This window comes from Sus scrofa, chromosome 6, assembly GCF_000003025.6.
Source record: "Sus scrofa isolate TJ Tabasco breed Duroc chromosome 6, Sscrofa11.1, whole genome shotgun sequence".
Classification (NCBI taxonomy): Eukaryota; Metazoa; Chordata; class Mammalia; order Artiodactyla; family Suidae; genus Sus; species Sus scrofa.
Window position 1 is genome coordinate 135,319,752 of NC_010448.4, and position 20,587 is coordinate 135,340,338.

The 20,587-nt window shown below is 40.0% G+C and overlaps 1 protein-coding gene across 7 annotated transcripts in view; it reads right to left on the reverse strand.

Annotated features, from left to right (window-relative positions):
* Positions 1 to 20,587, reverse strand: part of NEXN (nexilin F-actin binding protein) — a 67,912-nt gene that overhangs the window by 4,752 nt on the left and 42,573 nt on the right. For 5 of the 7 annotated variants that reach the window (XM_021096442.1, XM_021096439.1, XM_021096445.1 and 2 more), the window contains 4 exons: positions 18,694 to 18,891; positions 5,869 to 6,090; positions 710 to 895; positions 90 to 447 (listed from right to left, as the gene is read on the reverse strand). In XM_021096442.1, coding sequence (XP_020952101.1) covers positions 90 to 447; positions 710 to 895; positions 5,869 to 6,090; positions 18,694 to 18,891 — 964 coding nt within the window. Of the gene's footprint in view, positions 1 to 78; positions 448 to 709; positions 896 to 5,868; positions 6,091 to 18,693; positions 18,892 to 20,587 lie in introns of those variants that run through there. The other 2 variants (XM_005665376.3, XM_021096444.1) reach the window with 1 other exon arrangement.

Below are 20,587 nucleotides of genomic sequence, written 5' to 3' on the forward strand. Positions count from 1 at the left end.
AGAGAAGAAGAAAAGTGATTTTTTTTTTTTAAGGGAAAAAATTTTTTAAATAGAATAAAAAATAGATTCAGAAAGTGATTAATTCTTACTTTCAATGGTAAGAATACAGGTACTAGCTGCAGAACCTTTATTGTTCACTGCTTTACACATATACTCTCCTTCATCTTCTGGGAAAGTTTCTGGCAAATAAAGGCAGTAAGTTTCTCCTCTTTCAATATACTGATAGTCCTCTCCATCCTGCAATAGTTCTCCTTCAAACCACCATGTAATTTCTGGTTTGGGTTCTCCTGTTACTTTAACAGTAAATCTAACTGGCTCACTATCTACTACCGATGTGTTTTTTAGAGGCTTCTTAAACCACGGAGCTCCTGATCTGGTTTCTTCCTCATCTTCTATAGTGGAGCCGTTCATGGTGCTACCCTCTTCTTCTTCCTCCTCTTCTCTTTTCTATATTAAAATAAGTACATTCAAGTTGGCATTTATACTGAATTTTCAGGACAGTGGAATAATAAGATTTTGGTTGTAAACTTATTTACCACCACCCCCCAAAATAAAGAACATTTAAGTATGCTTACTACAAAGTATATTTAACAAAACATTTCAGTGACTTGAAAGCTATTTAAAAAATTTTTTATAATCTCCCCTGATAAAACTTTATGGTTTTCAAGAAATCATCTTTGGAAAATAAAAGGATATGTGAGCCTGGTACCTTTTGTAGTGCTGCATCAATTTCCTTTTGTTCAAACTGCATTCGTAGCAGCTTTTGCTCTTCAATCCTTCTTTGTTCTTCTTCTTCTCTTGCCTTAGCCATTCGTTCAAATCTAGCTTTCATATTCACTTTATGAGTAAATGGAGCCTCACTTTTTTTTGCAGGCTTGACATCAACATCTTCTTCCTTTATGAAAGTGAGCCAAGAATAAGAATTGTTTTCTAAAAACCTTGTTGGTAACAAGAGCTAAGACAATAATTCTGAAGATGTTATTTATAGGCACAAAATAACATCTTCAGTATATATATTTGCTACAGTGCAGATGGAAATTTTCACTGTCCCTAGGTTTGGGAAAGATGAAAATTTCATTCTAAACAGTCTCTTAGCAGTTGGAATACTTTTATCCCAGATAAAAGTTACACATTGTCCCTGGAGTCCCAGTGTATTTATTTGCCCAACCAAATCTGGGTGAGGATATACTACATTGTTAATTATGAAAATACACCCCTCTTGGAGTTCTCCATCCTGGCTCAGTAGAAATGAACCATGATGACGAAGGTTCGATCCCTGGCCTCACCAGTAGAGTAAGGATCCAGAGTTGCCGTCCAATCAGCCGTCTTGTAGGTGGTCAACGTGGCTCAGATCTGGCGTTGCTACAGCTCCGATTTGACCCCAGCCTGGAAACTTGCATATGCCACGAGTGTGGCCCTTAAAAATTAAAATACTCTCTTAAGAGTCTCATCGTTCTTTGCCCTACTGTTTAATAAATACAGAAATGCAGTTTGTACTGTTTCCCATTTCATGATATCCTTCCTCACCATCTGTTAATAACTGAATGAATTCCATCCAGCAAATAATTTACTGATGGACAATGGCAAAGAATGTTTGGAGGTAGAATAAAACAGGAAGACAACTGCCAGAAGGCAGTGGCTGGGAGTTTCCATGTGGCTCAGCAGACTAAAGATCTGGTGTTGTCACTACAGTGGCTTAGGTCACTGCTGTGGTGTGGGTTCGATTCTTAGCCCAGGAACTTTGGCGTGCTGTGAGTGCAGCCAAAAGTCAGTAACTGGAACTTGGGGAAAATAATGGAGGTAAAAGTGTCCTTTTGAGTCTGTTGGGGGTGAATGGAGGAACCCACAGAAATAATCAAGGGAGTAAGCAATTTAAGAGCCGAGCTTAAACTGTCAAATAGTGTGAGTCTATAAAACCGATTTTGTAATGATGAGGTCACTGGCCTTCAAGAGCAGTTTTAGGAGAGTAGGGTCTTGTGTACAGTTAATCCATGGTTTCAGAAGTACTTGAGTTGTAATTGACTCTTGGTTTCTAACTACTTAGGCTCTTGTGAGTCTCTGGATATCTCACCATTTACATTTCACAGTACTTTGAGGAAATTGCTTCCAGGTACCACAGTCAACTAAATAAAGGACATTGTGAAACAAGCTGTAAAATAATTGCCTATATAGGAAAAATCTTGGTTCATGAATGTTTTACATTAATTTGAGCTAATGAATGTAGCAGCTTCAATGAATGTAGGAGTGAGTTAAGGAGTAAGTTGGATAGTTTTTCTGGTTCTAAATGCATTGGATGTTGCAAAAATGCCAGAACATCAACACAACCAGAGACCTAATTGGTAAATCCTATTCACGCCATTATTTCCCTTCAGTTGATAAACATAATGTTTGACTACAAGTATTGCTAATGAATGATGTTGATATGGGGGGTTTTTTGTTTTTACTACTAAACAGGCAAAAAAAAAAAAAAAAAAACCAGTTTATGGAGTTCCCGTCATGGCTCAGTGGTTAACAAACCCCAACTAGGAACCATGAGGTTGCGGGTTCAATCCCTGGCCTTGCTCAGTGGGTTAAGGATCCAGCATTGCTGTAAGCTGTGGTGTAGGTTGCAGATGTGGCTCGGATCCTGCGTTGCTGTGGCTCTGGCGTAGGCTGGCAGCTGCAGCTCCAATTAGAACCTCCATATGCCGCAGGAGCAGCCCAAGAAAATGCCAAAAAGACACACACACACAAAAAAAAACACAGTTTAAACTTAACAGGCTTTTCTGAGCCTTAGCATGCCCCCCCCCCAAAAAAGGAGAGGGGAGTTCCCATTGTGGCACAGCAAAAACAAATCCAACTAGCATCCATGAGGATGTGGGTTCAATCCCTGGCCTCACTCAGTGGGTTAAGGATCTGGCGTTGCCATGAGCTCTGGGTGTAGGTTGCAGACGCAGCTCAGATCTGACATTGCTATGGCTGTGGCATAGGCTGGCAGCTGTAGCTCCAATTTGACCCCTAGCCTGGGAACTTCCATATGCCCCAAGTACAGTCCTAAAAAGACCTCTTTGTTCGCACTAAACAGTTAATGTTGTTCTTTGCTTACCAAACAAATCCAAGTTAGGTTATTTCAGCAGGTACAAGGTTAATAACTCACCTCCTGAATTTTGGCATAAAAGTTTGTGTAAATTCATAGTCTTTTTTTTTTTTTTTTTTTTTTGGTCCTGGGATATAATTCTTAGATTAAGTAAGTAAAATTACATGAAATGTGTTAGGCTTTGAAAGATACCTGGAATGTAAAGAGAAGATATTTTCTAAAGGAGGAAACCAGATACTTGATTTGATGGGAGGGGAAAGTCCTACTCTGGAAGTTGATTATACTCTCCCAAAACTATGCTAACATAAGTTTTTAAAGGATATTTCAGTTACCCTTAATCTAAAGGACTATGATAAGAGGAATGTCGACATTCTTCACAGGAAACTCAATTCAAAACATTCTCTTGGATTACAGAAGATCAGTCAGCTCCTAATCTCATCCTTTTATATAAGCAAGTGATAGCATTAAAACAAGAGGCCGGAGTTCCCATCGTGGCGCAGTGGTTAACGAATCCGACTAGGAATCATGAGGTTGCGGGTTCGATCCCTGCCCTTGCTCAGTGGGTTAAGGATCCGGCGTTGCCATGAGCTGTGGTGTAGGTCACAGACGCGGCTCGGATCCCGCGTTTCTGCGGCTCTGGCGTAGGCTGGCAGCTACAGCTCGGATTCGACCCCTAGCCTGGGAACCTCCATATGCCGTGACAGTGGCCCAAGAAATGGAAAAAAAAAAGACAAAAAAAAAAAAAAAAAAAGAAAGAAACAAGCTACTGACACATGTGACAATGGGGATGAATCTCAGAAACACCACACCCACTGCAAGAAGCCCCCAGACGAGAGTACATAGTATATGATTCCATTTATATGACGTTCTAGGACACAGAAAAAAAAAAAAAAAACAAGAAGCCACTTCATTTCTTTCATTCTCATCTTAAACCTACAAATTTTATAGCGCTAGATATGACTGCTCTGAGATTTCACTACCTTTAACAACACAAAAGGAAGTAAATGTACACTGATTTAAATTCTTTTACCTTCTGTGATTTATGTTTACAAATCAACTGATACCTTGTGGTCCATCCATTAAATATTAGTGTTTTATCCATTCACCTTCCAACTACCAATTCGTTCATATAAAAGTAGATAACCCATAAAAGTTATAATATGTAGCTCTGCCTCTTGAGCTCAGATTGTCCTTACTTTTCTCAATATAGCTCACACTTGCAGGTCCAAAACACCTTATTCACCCACTCCCCTCCAAGACCTGAATTCTCTAGCATCATCTAGTTTCCCTGGAAATCTTGAAGTAATGTTAGGCTTCTTAACCACCTGCCTATAACTCAGTTTTGTTAATGTTGAGTCAACTTTTCTCTCTTGCCCCCAACTTCATGACCAATTTCTAGTTCATCCTCCATGATCCCAGGACTCTATTATAAACAAGCCTTTTATTACTCTGTCCTAAAACTGATTATTAACATCATTCCCAAGTCATAGTGCCTGCAAGGTTAAGAAGGCCCTTGTCAGCTGGCTACAACCTACTTTGACAGCTTTTTATCCTATTACCCATTATTCTATGAACTTTTGCCTTTTGAACCTGTTTTCCACTCCCCAGAAAAAAATTTATAACCTTTCTGTTGATGTCACATTGTCCCTCCAATGCTTCCTCTCCTTAAGTGCAACTTCTATTTAATCATCACACTCAGCTAAAATGTCACTTTCTCAGCCCTGTTAAACCTCTCCTAGGAATTCTGGCTCCAATCTATTTGATTCCCATAGCACTAAATACATAACTAGTTTAGCACTTAAAACAGTTTGTTTTCATACATCTCATTATGCTGGATTTCTTGAAGGGATATTCACTTCTGTATACCCAAAACTTAACCTAGGGCCCCACATAAAAGATGGTAAAATAACAACAGTGACAACACTATGTAGCTATGCTATAGGCCACCAGGGAAGTCCTCATGGCACAGTGGGTTAAGGGTCTGGTACTGTCACGGCAGTGGCTTGGGTCACTGCTGTGGTATGGGTTTGATCCCTGGCCCATGAATTTCTACATGCTGTGGGTGCAGCCCAAAAAAAAAAAAAAAAATGGTGTTAGCTTTTACAGTGACAAGATAGGACCAGTCCCTATGTCCTTATGTTTTAGTGTACATTGGACTAAGTTCAGATACATATCAATTTAATTGATCTGGATGTTCTACAGCTTGTGACTTCTCTTCCTTCCAAGCTCCTATATTCCCCTATTACCTTATGTTCCTATATATCCTGTCACTTTGATTCCTCTCCACCAGCATCTCCAAGTTAAGTTTTTCCAATTTTGTATCTTACATACTTATTTGTCCTCCCCATTCCAGTTTTAGCTTAAATCCCCAAGAGGCTTTCTCTGACTACCTTATACAATACAGTAACACACACTCTAGTTAATAAAGTGGCAACGCCTAAATCAATTCAGTGACATGAGTAATCTCCGACGTATATTTTAACTTGAATATACACACTGGTTCTACTCATTCAAAGTAAAATTTGTGCCAGTAAATACTTTTGGGCTATTTTTTGCTAAAATGAAGTATGGAGGCTTTAATTCTGATAAAAGTCATTTTGGAATAATGCCAAAATAGGGCAATCTTTCAAAGTCTCTTAAGATCTTAGTATGCATCTGCTATTTAGTTCACAGATTATTATATACACTGATGGCTAATTTTAAGAACCAACACTTATTTCAAAGTCAGTGTTATTTCTGTTAAGTTCATCATCATGATGCACTATAACTGTTAAATATGAAATAGTATATACCTCATGAAAGTTTTCTGCTTCTCGCTCTTTAATTTCAAGGTCAATTGCTCTTCTTCTTGCTCGTTCTTCTTCTATCTTTTTCTGTATTTCTTTTTCAGACAACTGTCCAATTTTTTCAAACTTGCTTTTTAGATTTTTAGCTTGAATAGAGCCACTTCTTTTCAATTTGATTAATTCTTCATATTCCCTGCTCAGTTCAAAGGTTTCATTTTCTTCCTCTTCCTTTAAAACAAAAAATTAAGATTTTTATATATTAAACACCAAAACATTAGTCTGTACAATAAGCCATCCAGAAAGTGTTCACCATTTATTCGAAGCCAAAAATAAATGTTAAATAATTTCCTCCCTAAACACAGTGCCTAAATTGACTAATTAAAAGTGTGCTACAAATTTGACTTTAGATAGCATCTTATTTCATTTAAAATATTATTTCATTAAAGAATATGGCTTAAAACCTCATTTGACATTGTTATAACTTCCTAAAACTAAAATATGCATGTCAAGATTGGCTTTCAGTAGGAATTGTAGGAACATCTTTGTTTAGGGGAAGTTAAAATAACATGCAAAGAACACTGGGTTAGGAGTCACAGGTTCTAGTTCTGACTGATACTGTGTGTCTTTTGCCTATTCAGCCCATGGGACATTTTTTCATCTTAAGAGCCACACTGTCTCAAAATTTCCTCTTCTCTTTGATTTGATGATGGTCAGTAAAGTTAAAGATCACTCTTACTATCAACTGAATTAAGCATCTACAGATATAGTCTGGTAAAAACCCTACATTTTGTTATATACTACTTGTATTCTCAATTTTATATTTTGCCAAGAAAGAAAAGGAGTCAACCAGAGTTCCTGTCATAGCTCAGAGGAAACAAATCTGAGCGGTATCCATGAGGACGCAGGTTCCATCCCCGGCATCGCTCAGTGGGTTAAGGATCCAGCATTGCCATGAGCTGAGGTGTAGGTCTCAGATACAGCTCAGATCTGGCATTGGCTGTGGCTGTGGTGTAGGCCGGCAGCTACAGCTCAGATTCGACCCCTAGCCTGAGAACTTCCACATGCTGCTGGTGCGGCCCTAAGAAGACAAAAGAAAAAGAGAGAAAAGGTGTCCACCAAAACAGGGCTCCAATTCTTTATACCATTTTATCTTTTTTTTTTTTTTTTTTTTTTTTTTAGCTATTTCTTGGGCCGCTCCCGTGGCACATGGAGGTTCCCAGGCTAGGGGTCGAATCAGAGCTGTAGTCACCGGCCTACGCCAGAGCCACAGCAACGCGGGATCCAAGCCACGTCTGCAATCTACACCACAGCTCACGGTAACGCCGGATCGTTAACCCACTGAGCAAGGGCAGGGACCGAACCCGCAACCTCATGGTTCCTAGTCGGATTCGTTAACCACTGCCCCACGACGGGAACTCCCCATTTTATCCTGAATACTTTTTATTTAAGTTCCTTTCTCTTGGCTTTTCACAGATTATTATTAGTTCTTTGTATACTTCTTACACTAAACTCTAATGGAGTAGTAGAATACTGCAATTATTCCCGGCACACTTTTCCTAGGGGAGACCTAGAGTTCTAGGCAGAGAGAAAAAAAAGTAGGTTGGCAGGGGATGGGGAGAAGAGTCACAGTAGATGATGGAGCTTAGTTTCTTGGTCCAGGAGTTCCTGCTGTGGCACAGGGGTATAATGATCAGGCTTGTCTCTGTGGAGATGCCAGTTTGATCCCCAGCAGCACAATGGGTAAGATCCAGTGTTGCTGCAGCTGTAGGTCACAGCTCCAGCTCAGATTTAATCTCTGGCCTGGGAATTTCCATATACTGTAGGAGCGGTCAAAAAAAAGTTCTTGGTTGAACCAAGGGAAAAAAGAAAGTTTATTCCTTTATACTACCTCCACTTTTTGGTCTATGTGGGTGAAAACTGTCAATTCCTAAAATAGCAGGATCAAAGTCATGATATCTCATCACATCTAATGGTTCCCACATTATTCTGATCAAAATTGATGATTGAATTAATCAGTTACAGTCTAGTATTTGAATTGCTTTTTTTTTTTTTTTTTTTTTTTTTTTTTTTTTGTTTTTTTTTTTTATGAGTTCATATATCGAGTTAGCACTGCTAGAGAAGCGGGATGAGGGTGAATAAAAGCTCACGGGATCGTAACTGAGGGCAGGACGAGCCTATGGTTAGTCGATCATTAATGATAATCGAATTGCGTTCTTATTTGAAAACTCCCAGATATAGTGGGGTAAGTCTTTCAATAACACCAGAATGTCTGACAATTATACCCTGACATATATTAATCAGATTACCTCTCAATAGTATACTAAAATATATTCTAATTTACTTCATTTTTTAGGCAGACCATTTTTAACTTCTTTATAAAATAAATGTTATTAATAGGATTTTTTAAAAGAATAAAATACATTCTTTTTTTAATTCTAAGGTTAGACTTTACAGTATTTTCCTACAGCATATTCATATTTTTTATTAACTATATATACAGCATTTATAGTCTCTTGATCAACTTGGACAAGGAAGTAAATACCCTCACAGGCCCATGGCTCCGACTCATGACAAAGAGGCAACTTCTGGGAGTTCCCATCATGGCTCAGTGGTTAACGAATTTGGCTAGTATCCATGAGGACATGAATTCGATCCCTGGGCTTGCTCAGTGCACCAAGGATCCTGAGTTGCCTTGAGCTGTGATATAGGTCACAGATGCGGCTCAGATCTGGCATTGCTGTGGCTGTGGTATATAGGCTGGCAGCTACAGCTCCAATTTGACACCTAGCCTGGGAACCTCCATATACCATGGGTGTGGCCCTCAAAAGACAAAAAGAGGGGGGAGAAGCAACTTCTAAGAGATTACAACCTCTGTGAAAGAATCCACTTGGGTTCTCAGTTTGGGAGTTGACAAGAGGACCCCACCAAGTCACCTGCCAAATATGCCACATCACTGCCAGTCCTACCTAGGCTGGGAAAGCCACTGCTTGCCTCACCCCAAGTAACAGGGCTGTGCTGTACACCCATGCCCAATACTGCTGCTCAAGTTGCTGCGGGAATTATCTGCCCAGCTTGAGGCCTAAGGGTAATAGTAAATGCTGGCCTCCTCCCTCCCCCTTTCCCCTTTCTGCCTGTGCAACTGGTTCCTGCCATCCACATGGAGGAAAGCAGAGTCCAGGGGTAAGAAGGAGACAGCTAGACAGGGCCCTGGGGCATCAGGAGGTAGGAAGAGGACTGCCAAGAACCCACCATGGGGAGGCGGGAGATATCAGGAGAAACGGGTGAGCCACGGCTCCAAGACTCTACCACAGGCTCCGCTATCCAACTAGCTTTCACTACAACACACAAGTTCAAAGATAAACTTATTTAAAATTTCAAAGACAACCTCAGAGCACTATATATCCTAAGTGTGGCCCTTCTGAGCATGAGGTCATGTGAGGACACAGGTTGCATATCCATGAAGCTGGTCCTGTCCTCTGTGTGTGTGTTTATGTGTGTGTGTGTGTAAATTCATTTCAATACTGGAGAAACCATACTAAAATATTTAATAGTATCAAAGTTCTATCTTAGGATAATTTAGTAAAATACGAGGCTACCTCAGTTACTGCAAGTTCAGTTCCAGACCACCTCAATAAAGCAAATACCTCAATAAAGTGAGTCAAATGAGGTTTTTTTGGTTTCCTAGTGCATATAAAGGTTATGTTTACACTATACTATAGTCTATCAAGTGTACAATAGCCTCATGTCTAAAAAACAATATACATACCTTAACTTTTTTTTTGGCTGTACCCATGGCATGTTTAAGTTCCTGGGCCAGGGATCAAACCCATGTCACAGCAGCGACCCAAGGTGCTGCAGTGGCAACACAGATCTTTAACCCTTTGCACCGCAAGAGAACTCCATATTAATCCCTAAAATACTGCTAAAAAATGTTGACCATCACCTGAGCCTTCAGTGAGTAGTATTCTTTTTGCTGCTGGATGGTCTTGCCTCAGTGTTGATGGTTGGTGACTCATTGGGGGTGATTGCTGAAGGTTAGGGTGGCCGTGACAACTTCTTAAAATAAGACAGCCATGAAGTGTGCTGCATTGATTGACTCTTCCTTTCATGAATGAAGTCTCTGTAGCTTGCACTGCTCCTTGATAGTATTTTACCCATATCAGAATTTCTTTTAAGATTGGAGTCAGGGAGTTCCTGTCGTGGCGCAGTGGTTAACGAATCCGACTAGGAACCACGAGGTTGCGGGTTCGGTCCCTGCCCTTGCTCAGTGGGTTAAGGATCCGGCGTTGCCATGAGCTGTGGTGTAGGTTGCAGACGCGGCTCGGATCCCGTGTTGCTGTGGCTCTGGCGTAGGCCGGTGGCTACAGCTCCGATTCAACCCCTAGCCTGGGAACCTCCATATGCCACTGGAGCGGCCCAAGAAATAGCAACAACAACAACAACAGCAAAAGACAAAAGACAAAAAAAGAAAAAAAAAAAAGATTGGAGTCAGTCTTCTAACACCCTGCTGCTGCTTTATCAACTAAGTTTATGTAATATTCTAAATCCTTTGTTGTCATTTCAACAATCTTCACAGCACCTTCATCAGGAGAAGATTCCATCTCAGGAAACCACTTTCTTTGCTTATCCATAAGAAGGAATGCCTCATTCATTAAAGTTTTATCATGACATTGAAGCAATTCATTTACATCTTCAGACTCCACTTCTAATTCTGGTGCTTTTGCAATTTCCACCACGTCTGCGGTTACTTCCTGCACTAAAGTCTTGAATTCCTCAAAGTCATCAATGAGGGATGGAAACAACTTTTTCCAGACTCCTGTGAATCTGTTACTTTGACCGCCTCCCATGAATCACGAATATATGTATATATATTTTAGGGCCACTTCTGTGACATATGGAAGTTTCCAGGCTAGAGGTCGAATTTGAGCTGCAGCTGCCAGCCTATGCCACAGCTTGTGGCCACGCCAGATCCTTCACCCACTGAGAAAGGCCAGCGATGAAACTGCATCCTCATGGATACTAATCGGGTTCTTAACCCACTGAGCCACAGTGAGAACTCCTGAATCACAGATATTCTTAATGGTACCTAGAATGTTGAATCCTTTCCAGAAGATTTTCATTGATTTTGCCCAGATCCATCAAAGGAATTACTTATCCATGGCAGCTGTAGCCTTTTAAAATGTATTATTTCAATAATAAGATTGAAAGTCAAAATTCCTCCTTGATCCACGGGCTGCAAAATGGATGTTGCGTTAGCAGGCATGGAAACAACCTTGATCTCATCATGCATCTCCATCAGAGTTCTTGGGTGACCAGGTGAATTCCCAATGAGCAGTAATATTTTGAAAGGAATCTTCTTTTCTGAGCAGATCTCAACAGCGGGCATTAAATATTAAGTAAACCATGTTGTCAACAGATGTGCTATTATTTAGGTCCTGTTGTACCATTTATAGAGCACAAGCAGAGTAGATTTAGCATAATTCTTAAGGGTCCTAGGATTTTCAGAGTAGTAGATGAGCAACAGCTTAAAGTCACCAGCTGCATTAACCCCTAACATGAAAGTCAGCCTGCCCTTTGCAGCTTTGAAGCCAAACATTGACTTCTCTCTACCTAAGAAAGTCTTAGATGGCACCTTCTTCTAATATAAGCCTGTTTGTCTATAGTGAATATCTGTTGTTTAGCAGAGACACCTTCATTAATTATCTTAGCTAGATCTTCTGGATAACCTGCTGCTTCACCTCACACATGTATGTTACAGAAGGATGTCTTCTTTCACTAAACTTCACAAGCCAACTTCTGCTACCTTCAAACTTTTCTTCTGCAGCTTCTCTGCCTCTCAACCTTCACAGAATTGAAGAGAGTTAGGACTTTGCTCTGGATTAGGTTTTGGCTTAAGGGAATGTTGTGGCTTGTTTGACATTCTGTCCAGACCACTAAAATTTTCTCCATGTCAACCATAAAGCTGTTCCATTTTCTTATCAGTTCTATGTTCACTGAAGCAAAACTTTTAATTTCCTTCAAGAATTTATCCTTTGCAGTCACAGCTTGGCTAACCATTTGGCACAAGATGCCTAGATTTTGGCCTATATATCAGCTTTTGAGATGCTTTCCTCAATAAGCGTAATCATTTCTAGCTTTTAAATTAAAGTAAGAGATGAATCACTTCTTGGCCTTTTGGCTAAGATCAAGTGTAAAGTGAGAGACAGGCAACTCTTCCTTTCACTTAAACACTTAAGAGGCCATTAATTGCCCTCACTTCAATACTGTTACATAAGGGAACAGGTAGGCCCAAGGAGATGGAGAAAGATGGGCAAATAGCTTGGTCAGCGGAGCAGTCAGAACATATACAACAAAAGTATGAATAATTATATGCCAACAAATTTAACAACCTAGAAGAAATGGACAACTTTCTAGAGACATACAGTCCACCCAAAATTGAATCAAGAATAAATAAATTATTTGAACAGACCCATCCCTAGAAATGAAATTGAATATGTAATAAAAAAAACACTCCCTACAAACAAAAGTCCAGGACTAGATGGCTTCACAGGCAAATTCTACCAAACATACAAAGAAGAACTTGGACCTATACTTCTTAAACTTTTCCAAAATATTGAGGAAGAAGGAACACTCCCAAAGACATTCTATGAAGCCACTGTCACGCTAATAACAAAACCAAAGATATTACCAAAAAAGAAAATTATAGGCCAATATCTGATGAATATCGATGCAAAAATTCTGAACAAAATTTTAGCCAACTGAATCCAACAACACATAAGAAAGATCATACACCACAACCAAGTAGGATTCATACTAAGTTCATAAGGATGGTTCAACATACACAAATCTATCAACGTCATACACCACATTAACAAAAGAAAAGTCAAAAACCACATGATCATCTCAATAGATGCAAAAAAGCTTTGGCAAAATCAAACACCCCAGGGAGTTCCCATTGTGGCACAGAGGAAATGAATCTGACTAGTAACCATAAGAACATGGATTTGATCCCTGGCCTCACTAAGTGGGTTAAGGATCCAGCACTGCTGTGAGCTGTGGTGTAGGTCACAGATACGGCTCGGATCTGGCATTGCTGTGGCTGTGGCATAGGCTGGCAGCTGTAATTCTGATTAATAATCCTAGCCTAGGAACTTCCATATACCATGGGTGCAGCCCTAGAGAGCAAAAAATAAATAAATCAATAGATAAATCAAACATCCTTTCATGATAAAAACTCTTACCAAAGTGGAGAACTTATCTTCACATAATAAAAGCCATTTATGAAAAACCCACAGCCAATATAATACTCAATGGAGAAAAGCTGAAAGCCTTCCCACTAAAATCTGGAACAAGACAAGGATGACCACTCTCACCACTTTCATTCAACATAGTATTGGAAGTCCTAGCCACAACAATCAGACAAACAAAAGAAATAAAAGGTATCCAAATTGGAAGAGAAGAAGTAAAACTGTCACTCTATAGAAAACCCTAAGGAATCCACATAAAAACTACTCGAACTGATCAACAAATCCAGCAAAATAGCAGGATACAAATTAACATTCAGAAATCAGGAGTTCCCGTCGTGGCACAGTGGTTAACGAATCTGACTAGAAACCATGAAGTTGCGGGTTCGATCCCTGGCCTTGCTCAGTGGGTTAAGGATCCGGCGTTGCCGTGAGCTGTGGTGTAGGTTGCAGACTCGGCTCAGATCTGGCATTGCTGTGGCTGTGGCGTAGGCTGGCGGCTACAGCTCTGATTCGACCCCTAGCCTGGGAACCTCCATATGCCTCGGGAAGTGGCCCTAGAAAAGGAAAAACGACAAAAAGACCAAAAAAAAAAAAAATTCAGAAATCAGTTGCATTTCTGTGTGCTAATAATGAAATATTAGAAAAGGAATTTAAAAAAAAAAAGCTTTTAAAATTGTACTCCCAGAGTTCCCATCGTGGTGCAGTGGTTAACGAATCCGACTAGGAACCATGAGGTTGCGGGTTCGGTCCCTGCCCTTGCTCAGTGGGTTAACGATCCGGCGTTGCCGTGAGCTGTAGTGTAGGTTGCAGATGTGGCTCGGATCCTGCGTTGCTGTGGCTCTGGCGTAGGCGGCGGCTACAGCTCCGATTCAACCCCTAGCCTGGGAACCTCCATATGCCGCGGAAGCGGTCCAAGAAATAGCAAAAAAAATAAAAAATTAAAATAAATAAATAAATAAATAAATAAATAAAATTGTACTCCCCAAAATTAAACACCTAGGAATAAACCTGACCTAGGAGGTGAAAGACTGACATGTTGAGAACTACAAAACCTTAATCAAGGAAATTAAAGAAGATTCAAAGATATGGAAAGATATTCCATGCTTTGGACTGGAAGAATTAGCATCATTAAAATGGCCATACAGGGGAGTTCCCATGACGGCTCAGAGAGGGTTACAAACCCAATTAGTATCCACAAGGATGTGAGTTTGAACCCTAGTCTTGCTCAGTGGGTTAACAGTCCCTCATTGCCATGACCTGTAGTGCAGGTTACAGAAGTGGCATTGCTGTGGCTGGCTCAAGCTGGCAGCTGCAGCTCTGATTCAATGCCTAGCCTGGCAAATTCCATATGCTACAGGTGCAGCTCTAAATAGCAAAAATAAATAAATAAAAATAAAAATAAAATAAAATGGCCATACTGCCCAAAGAAATCTATAGATTTAATGCAATCCCTATCAAATTACCCATGACATTTTTCACAGAACTAGAACAAACAATCCAAAAATTTATATGGAACCATAAAAGACCCAGAATTGCCAAAGCAATCCTGAGGGGAAAAAAAACAAGCAGGAGGCATAACTCCCCCAGACTTCAGACAATATTATGAAGCTACAGTAATCAAGACAGTGTGGTACTGGTACAAAAACAAACATATGGACCAATGGGACAGAATAGAGAGCCTAGAAATAAACCCAGACACCTACAGTCAATTAATCTATGACAAAGGAGGCAAGAATATAAAATGGGAAAAAGACAATCTCTTCAACAAGTGGTGCTGGGAAAACTGAACAGCTGTGTCTAAATCAATGAAACCAGAACACACCCTCCACCATGCACAAAAATAAACTCAAAATGACTTAAAGACTTAAACATAAGATAAGACACCATAAAACTCCTAGTAGAGAACATAGGCAAAACATTCTCTGACATCGACCATTCACATGTTTTCTTAGGTCAGTCTCCCAAGGCAATAGAAATAAAAACAAAAATAAACCATTGGAACCTAATCAAACTTGGAAACTTTTGCACAGAAAAATAAACCATAAAAAAAGGACAAACTATGGAATGGGAGAAAACATTTGCAAGTGATGCAACTGACAAGGGCTTAATCACCAAAATATACAAACAACTCATACAACTCAACCACAAAAAAACAAACCACCCAACTGAAAAAATGGGCAAAAGACCTAAATAGATATTTCCTCAAAAAAGGATGGCCAACTATGGAGAACAGTTTGGAGATACCTTAGAAATCTATACATAGAACTTCCATATGACCCCGCAATCCCACTCTTGGGCATATATCCAGACAAAACTCTACTTAAAAGAGGCACATTCACCCGCATGTTCATTGCAGCACTATTCACAATAGCCAGGACATGGAAACAACCCAAATGTCCATCAACAGAGGATTGGATTCAGAAGATGTGGTATATATATACAATGGAATACTACTCAGCCATAAAAAAGAATGACATAATGCCATTTGCAGCAACATGGATGGAACTAGAGACTCTGATACTGAGTGAAATGAGCCAGAAAGACAAAGACAAATACCATATGATATCACTTATAACTGGAATCTAATATCCAGCACAAATGAACATCTCCTTAGAAAAGAAAATCATGGACTTGGAGAAGAGACTTGTGGCTGCCTGATGGGAGGAAGAGGGAGTTGGAGGGATCGGGAGCTTGGGCTTATCAGACACAACTTAGAATAGATTTACAAGGAGATCCTGCTGAATAGCATTGAGAACTTTGTCTAGATACTCATATTGCAGCAGAACAAAGGGTGGGGAAAAATGTAATTGTAATGTATACATGTAAGGATAACTTGATCCCCTTGCTGCACAGTGGAAAAAAAAAAAAAAAGGATGGCCAACAGTCACAAGAAAAAATACTCAACATCACTAATTATTAGAGAAATACAAATCAAAACTACGATGAAGTACCACTTCAAACTGGTCAGAATGGCTATCATTAATATGACTACAAATAACAAATGTTGGAGAGAGTGTGGAGAAAAGGAAACCCTCCTATGCTGTTGGTGGGAATATAAATTGGTATAACCACTGTGGAAAACAGTATGGATGTACCTCAGAAAACTAAATATAGAACTACTAGGAGTTCCCATCATGGTGCAGCAGAAACAAATCCAACTAGTAACCATGAGGTTGTGGGTTCAATCCTTGGCCTCACTCAGTGAGTTAAGGATCCGACGTTGCTGTGGGCTGTGGTGTAGGTCACAGGCGTAGCTCAGATCTGGTGTTGCTGTGGCCGTGGCATAGGCCAGCAGCTAAAGCTCCCATTAGACCCCTAGCCTGGGAACCTCCATATGCTGTGGGTGCAGCCCTAAAAAGACAGAAAGAAAGACAGAAAGAGAAAGGAAGAAAGAAATGCCATATGACCCAGCAATCCCACTCCTTGGCATATCATATATCCGGACAAAATGTTCATTCAAAAAGATACAAAAGATTCATGGACCCCTATGTTCATTGCAAGCACTATGTACAATAGCTAAGACATGGAAATAACCTAAATGTCCATCAAAAGATAAATGGATTAAGAAGACGTGGTACAGGAATTCCCATTGTGGCTCAGTGGTAATCATCCTAACTAGTATCCAGGAGAATTCATATTCAATCCCTGGCCTTGCTCAGTGGGTTAAAGATCTGGTGTTGCCATGAGCTGTGGTGTAGGTCACAGACATGGCTCAGATCCCGTGTTGCTGTGGCTGTGGTGTAGGCCGGCAGCCACAGCTCCAATTCCACCCCTAGCCTGGGAACTTCCATATGCCATGGATGCTTCCCTAAAAAGATTTAAAAAAAAAAAAAAAAAAAAAGATGTGGTATATATACACAATGGAATACTACTCAGCCATAAAAAGGAACAAAATAATACTATTTGCAGCAACATGAATGCAACTAGAGATTCTCATACTAAGTGAAGTAAGTCAGAAAGAGAAAGACAAATTCCATATGATTTCACTTAAATGTGGAATCTAAAATACGGCACAGATGAATCCATCTACAGAGCTGAAACAGACTCACAGACATGGAGAGCAGATTTGTGGTTGCCAAGGGGAAGAGGGAGGGAATGGGATGAACTGGGATTTGGGGGTTAGTAGATGCAAACTATTACATTTAGATGGAGTCCTGCTGTATGTCACAGGGAACTACATCCAATCACTTGTGATAGAACATGATGGAAGATAATCTGAGAAAAGAGTATATGTGTATATGACTGGGTCACTTTGCCTTACAGCAGAAATTGACAGAATACTGTAAGTCAACTATAATAATAAAAATAAAATAAAGTAATTTTAAAAGAACTTATACAACATTTACATTAAGTTCACCATCTTGTACAGTGAAATTAACTGCAGTCTGTGGTGCCCCAAAACAACTACAGTAGTAACATCAAAGATCAATGATCACATTGGAGTTCCCGTCATGGCTCAGTGGTTAACGAATCCAAATAGGAACCATGAGGTTGCGGATTCGATCCCTGGCCTTGCTCAGTGGGTTAAGGATCTGGCGTTGCCGTGAGTTGCGGTGTAGGTCGAAGACATGGCTCAGATCCCTCACTGCTGTGGCTCTGGTGTAGGCTGGCAGCTGCAGCTCCAAATGGACCCCTAGCCTGGGAACCTCCATGTGCCATGGGAGCGGCCCTAGAAAAGGCAAAAAGACAATGGCCACAGAACACCGTAACAAATATAATAATGAAAAAGTTTAAAATATTGTGCAAATTACCAAAGAGTGACACAGAGACACAAAGTGAGCATATGCTGTTGGAACAGACTTGTTCCATGCAGGATTTCAATTTGTAAAAAATGCAGTATCTGCAAAGTACAATACCGTGAAGCACAATAAAATGAAGTATGCCTGTAACGTGATTCAAAGACTTGCCAAACTTATGTTCCTATCAGTGTCCATGGTACTGCTATAGTTTTTCCTTTTTTTGATTATCAGTTTAATCCTGCTCCAAGGAAGGTAAGTATAAATACTCTAGAATGACAGTTTTCAATCATGATGTAATTACACTCAATTTTGAGGTATACAGAAAGAAATATTTACTTAACTACTATAGTGATACCTCAGTCACTTGGAATCTTATCTATTTTTCAAACTATCAAAAAGAAGGAGTTCCTGTCTTGGCGCAGGAGTTAACAAACCCGACCAGTATCCATGAGGACGCAGGTTCGATCCTTGGCCTCGCTCAGTGGGTTAAGAATCTGGCATTGCTGTGAGCTGTGGTGTAGGTCGCAGATGTGGCTCAGATCCCGAGTTGCTGTGGCTGCAATATAGGCCAGCAGCTGAAGTTCCAATTCAACCCCTAGCCTGGGAACCTCCATGTGCCGTGGGTGTGGCCCTAAAAAAAACAAAAAAAAAAACCAAAAATAAGAAGGGGAGTAGAGTCACAGCAGGCTGCACATTAAATTATGCTGATACTTGTACCAAGTGCCTCATAGGAGTGTCCTTCATGTGAATAATAATACTTAGAAAGTTACTATAAGGTAATGCATGTGAAATATTTAGATGAATAAAATTTGTAGAATATCACTGGATATCTTTAAAAGTCTTACCTCTCCCATTTCTTGTCTCAGTTGTTCAAATTCCTGTTTTTCCATCTCTAACTTATGCTTCCGTTCCTCCTCTGTTCGTCGTCTTTCTTCTTCCATTTTTTGTTTTAATAATTCTTCAAAATTAATTTCCAGTTTTCCCGGTGTAAGAGATTCTTGAGAGATTGTTTTATACATCTCTGGGGAGTCATCATCTACTGCCTGTTTAAAATAATTCTGTTACCACTCCTGCCAGAATTATACATACTAAAAAGGGAATATTTCTTGAATAGAAAGCTTTCACATGGAACTAAAAACCAAAAATTCTCTTTAAAAGTATAAAACAACAAACAAGGAGGGATTATTAGAAAGCACAAGACTGGAAATTCTTGCTGTGGCACAGTGGGTTAAGAATCCAACTGTATCCATGTATCCATGAAGATGTGGGTTCGACCCCTGGCCTTGCTCAGTGGGTTAAAGGATCTGGCCTTGCTGTGAGCTGCAATGTAGGCTGCAGGCGCGGCTCAGATCTGGCATTGCTTGTGGCTGTGGTGTAGGCTGGCAGCTGTAGATGTAATTTGATCCCTAGCCTGGGAACTTCCATTTGCCACGGTGCAGCCATAAAAAAATAAAATAAAAATCAATCAATCAATAACTGCAGTGGCTCAGGCTGCTACAGAGGCACAGCTTCAATCCCTGGCCCAGCACAGTGGGTTAAAGGATTCAGCATTGCCACAGCTGTCGCTCAGATTCAAGGATTCAGTCCCTGGCCTGGGAACTTCCATTTGCCATGAGTGCATCCATAAAAAAAAAAAAAAAAAAAAAAAAAAAAAGGAAAACATAAGACTAAATATTTTGTAGGTACAGAGAAAATAGTGACCATCTAGCCTCCATTCCAATGAACACAAAAATAAATATTTTGGCTTTATACTATAAGTAACCTGAATTAGGCATTAAGATATTCTAATACTGAGAAAACTTTTTTTTTTTCAGGCCCGCATCCACGGCATATGGAAGTTCCTGGTCCAGGGACTAAGTCCAAGCCACAGCTGCAACCTATGCCATAGCTCACAACAATGCAGGATCCTAAACTCTCTGTGCTGGTCCAGGGATTGAACTTGCGCCACTGCAAAGATAATGCCAGATCCTTTACCCACTGGGCCACAGTAGGAACTCCTGAGAAATCTTTTTTTTTGGCTGAGGCATATGGAAATTCCCAGGCTAGGGGTTGTATTGAAGCTGCAGCTGCCCGCCTATGCCACAGCCACAGCAATGCAGGATCCGAGTCCATCCTTGATCTACACCACAGCTCACAGCAATGCCGGATCCTTAACCCACTGAGCAAGGCCAGGGATCAAACCCACCTCCTTGTGGATACTAGTCAAGTTCATTACGCTGAGCCACAGTGGGAACTTCAAACTCTACTTGTATCGACTGACTTAATCTATAACCCAATGAAGTCAACACAAATATTATATGAAAAAGGTGAGATTCAAAACTTTGTCTTTCTAATAAAATTATAAATAACTCTTTAGACTACCTTTTTGTAATTTCGTGAATAACATGTCTAACTGCCATCTAATTGTGACCATGGGCAAGGTACATAGCCTCTCTAAATCTGAGTTTCCCTATCTGTGACAACTTTCACAAAGTTGTCGAGAATACATTAAAATTTGGAAACATTTTTCAGTGTGCCTGACACCATGGTAAGCTCCCAACTTTCAGTTTTATTATTATAGTATCATTCCCTGTATACAGGCAATCTCTACATTGCAAATAGAAACTCTGCTTTTAAATTGCTGACTTGGAATACATTTTACCATGAAAAGCAATTACCTAATTCTTTCCCCTGAAAGTACATACATAAACTTCTCACCTGAATTGCATTTTTGTGGTTGAACTAGACATAGGGGAATAA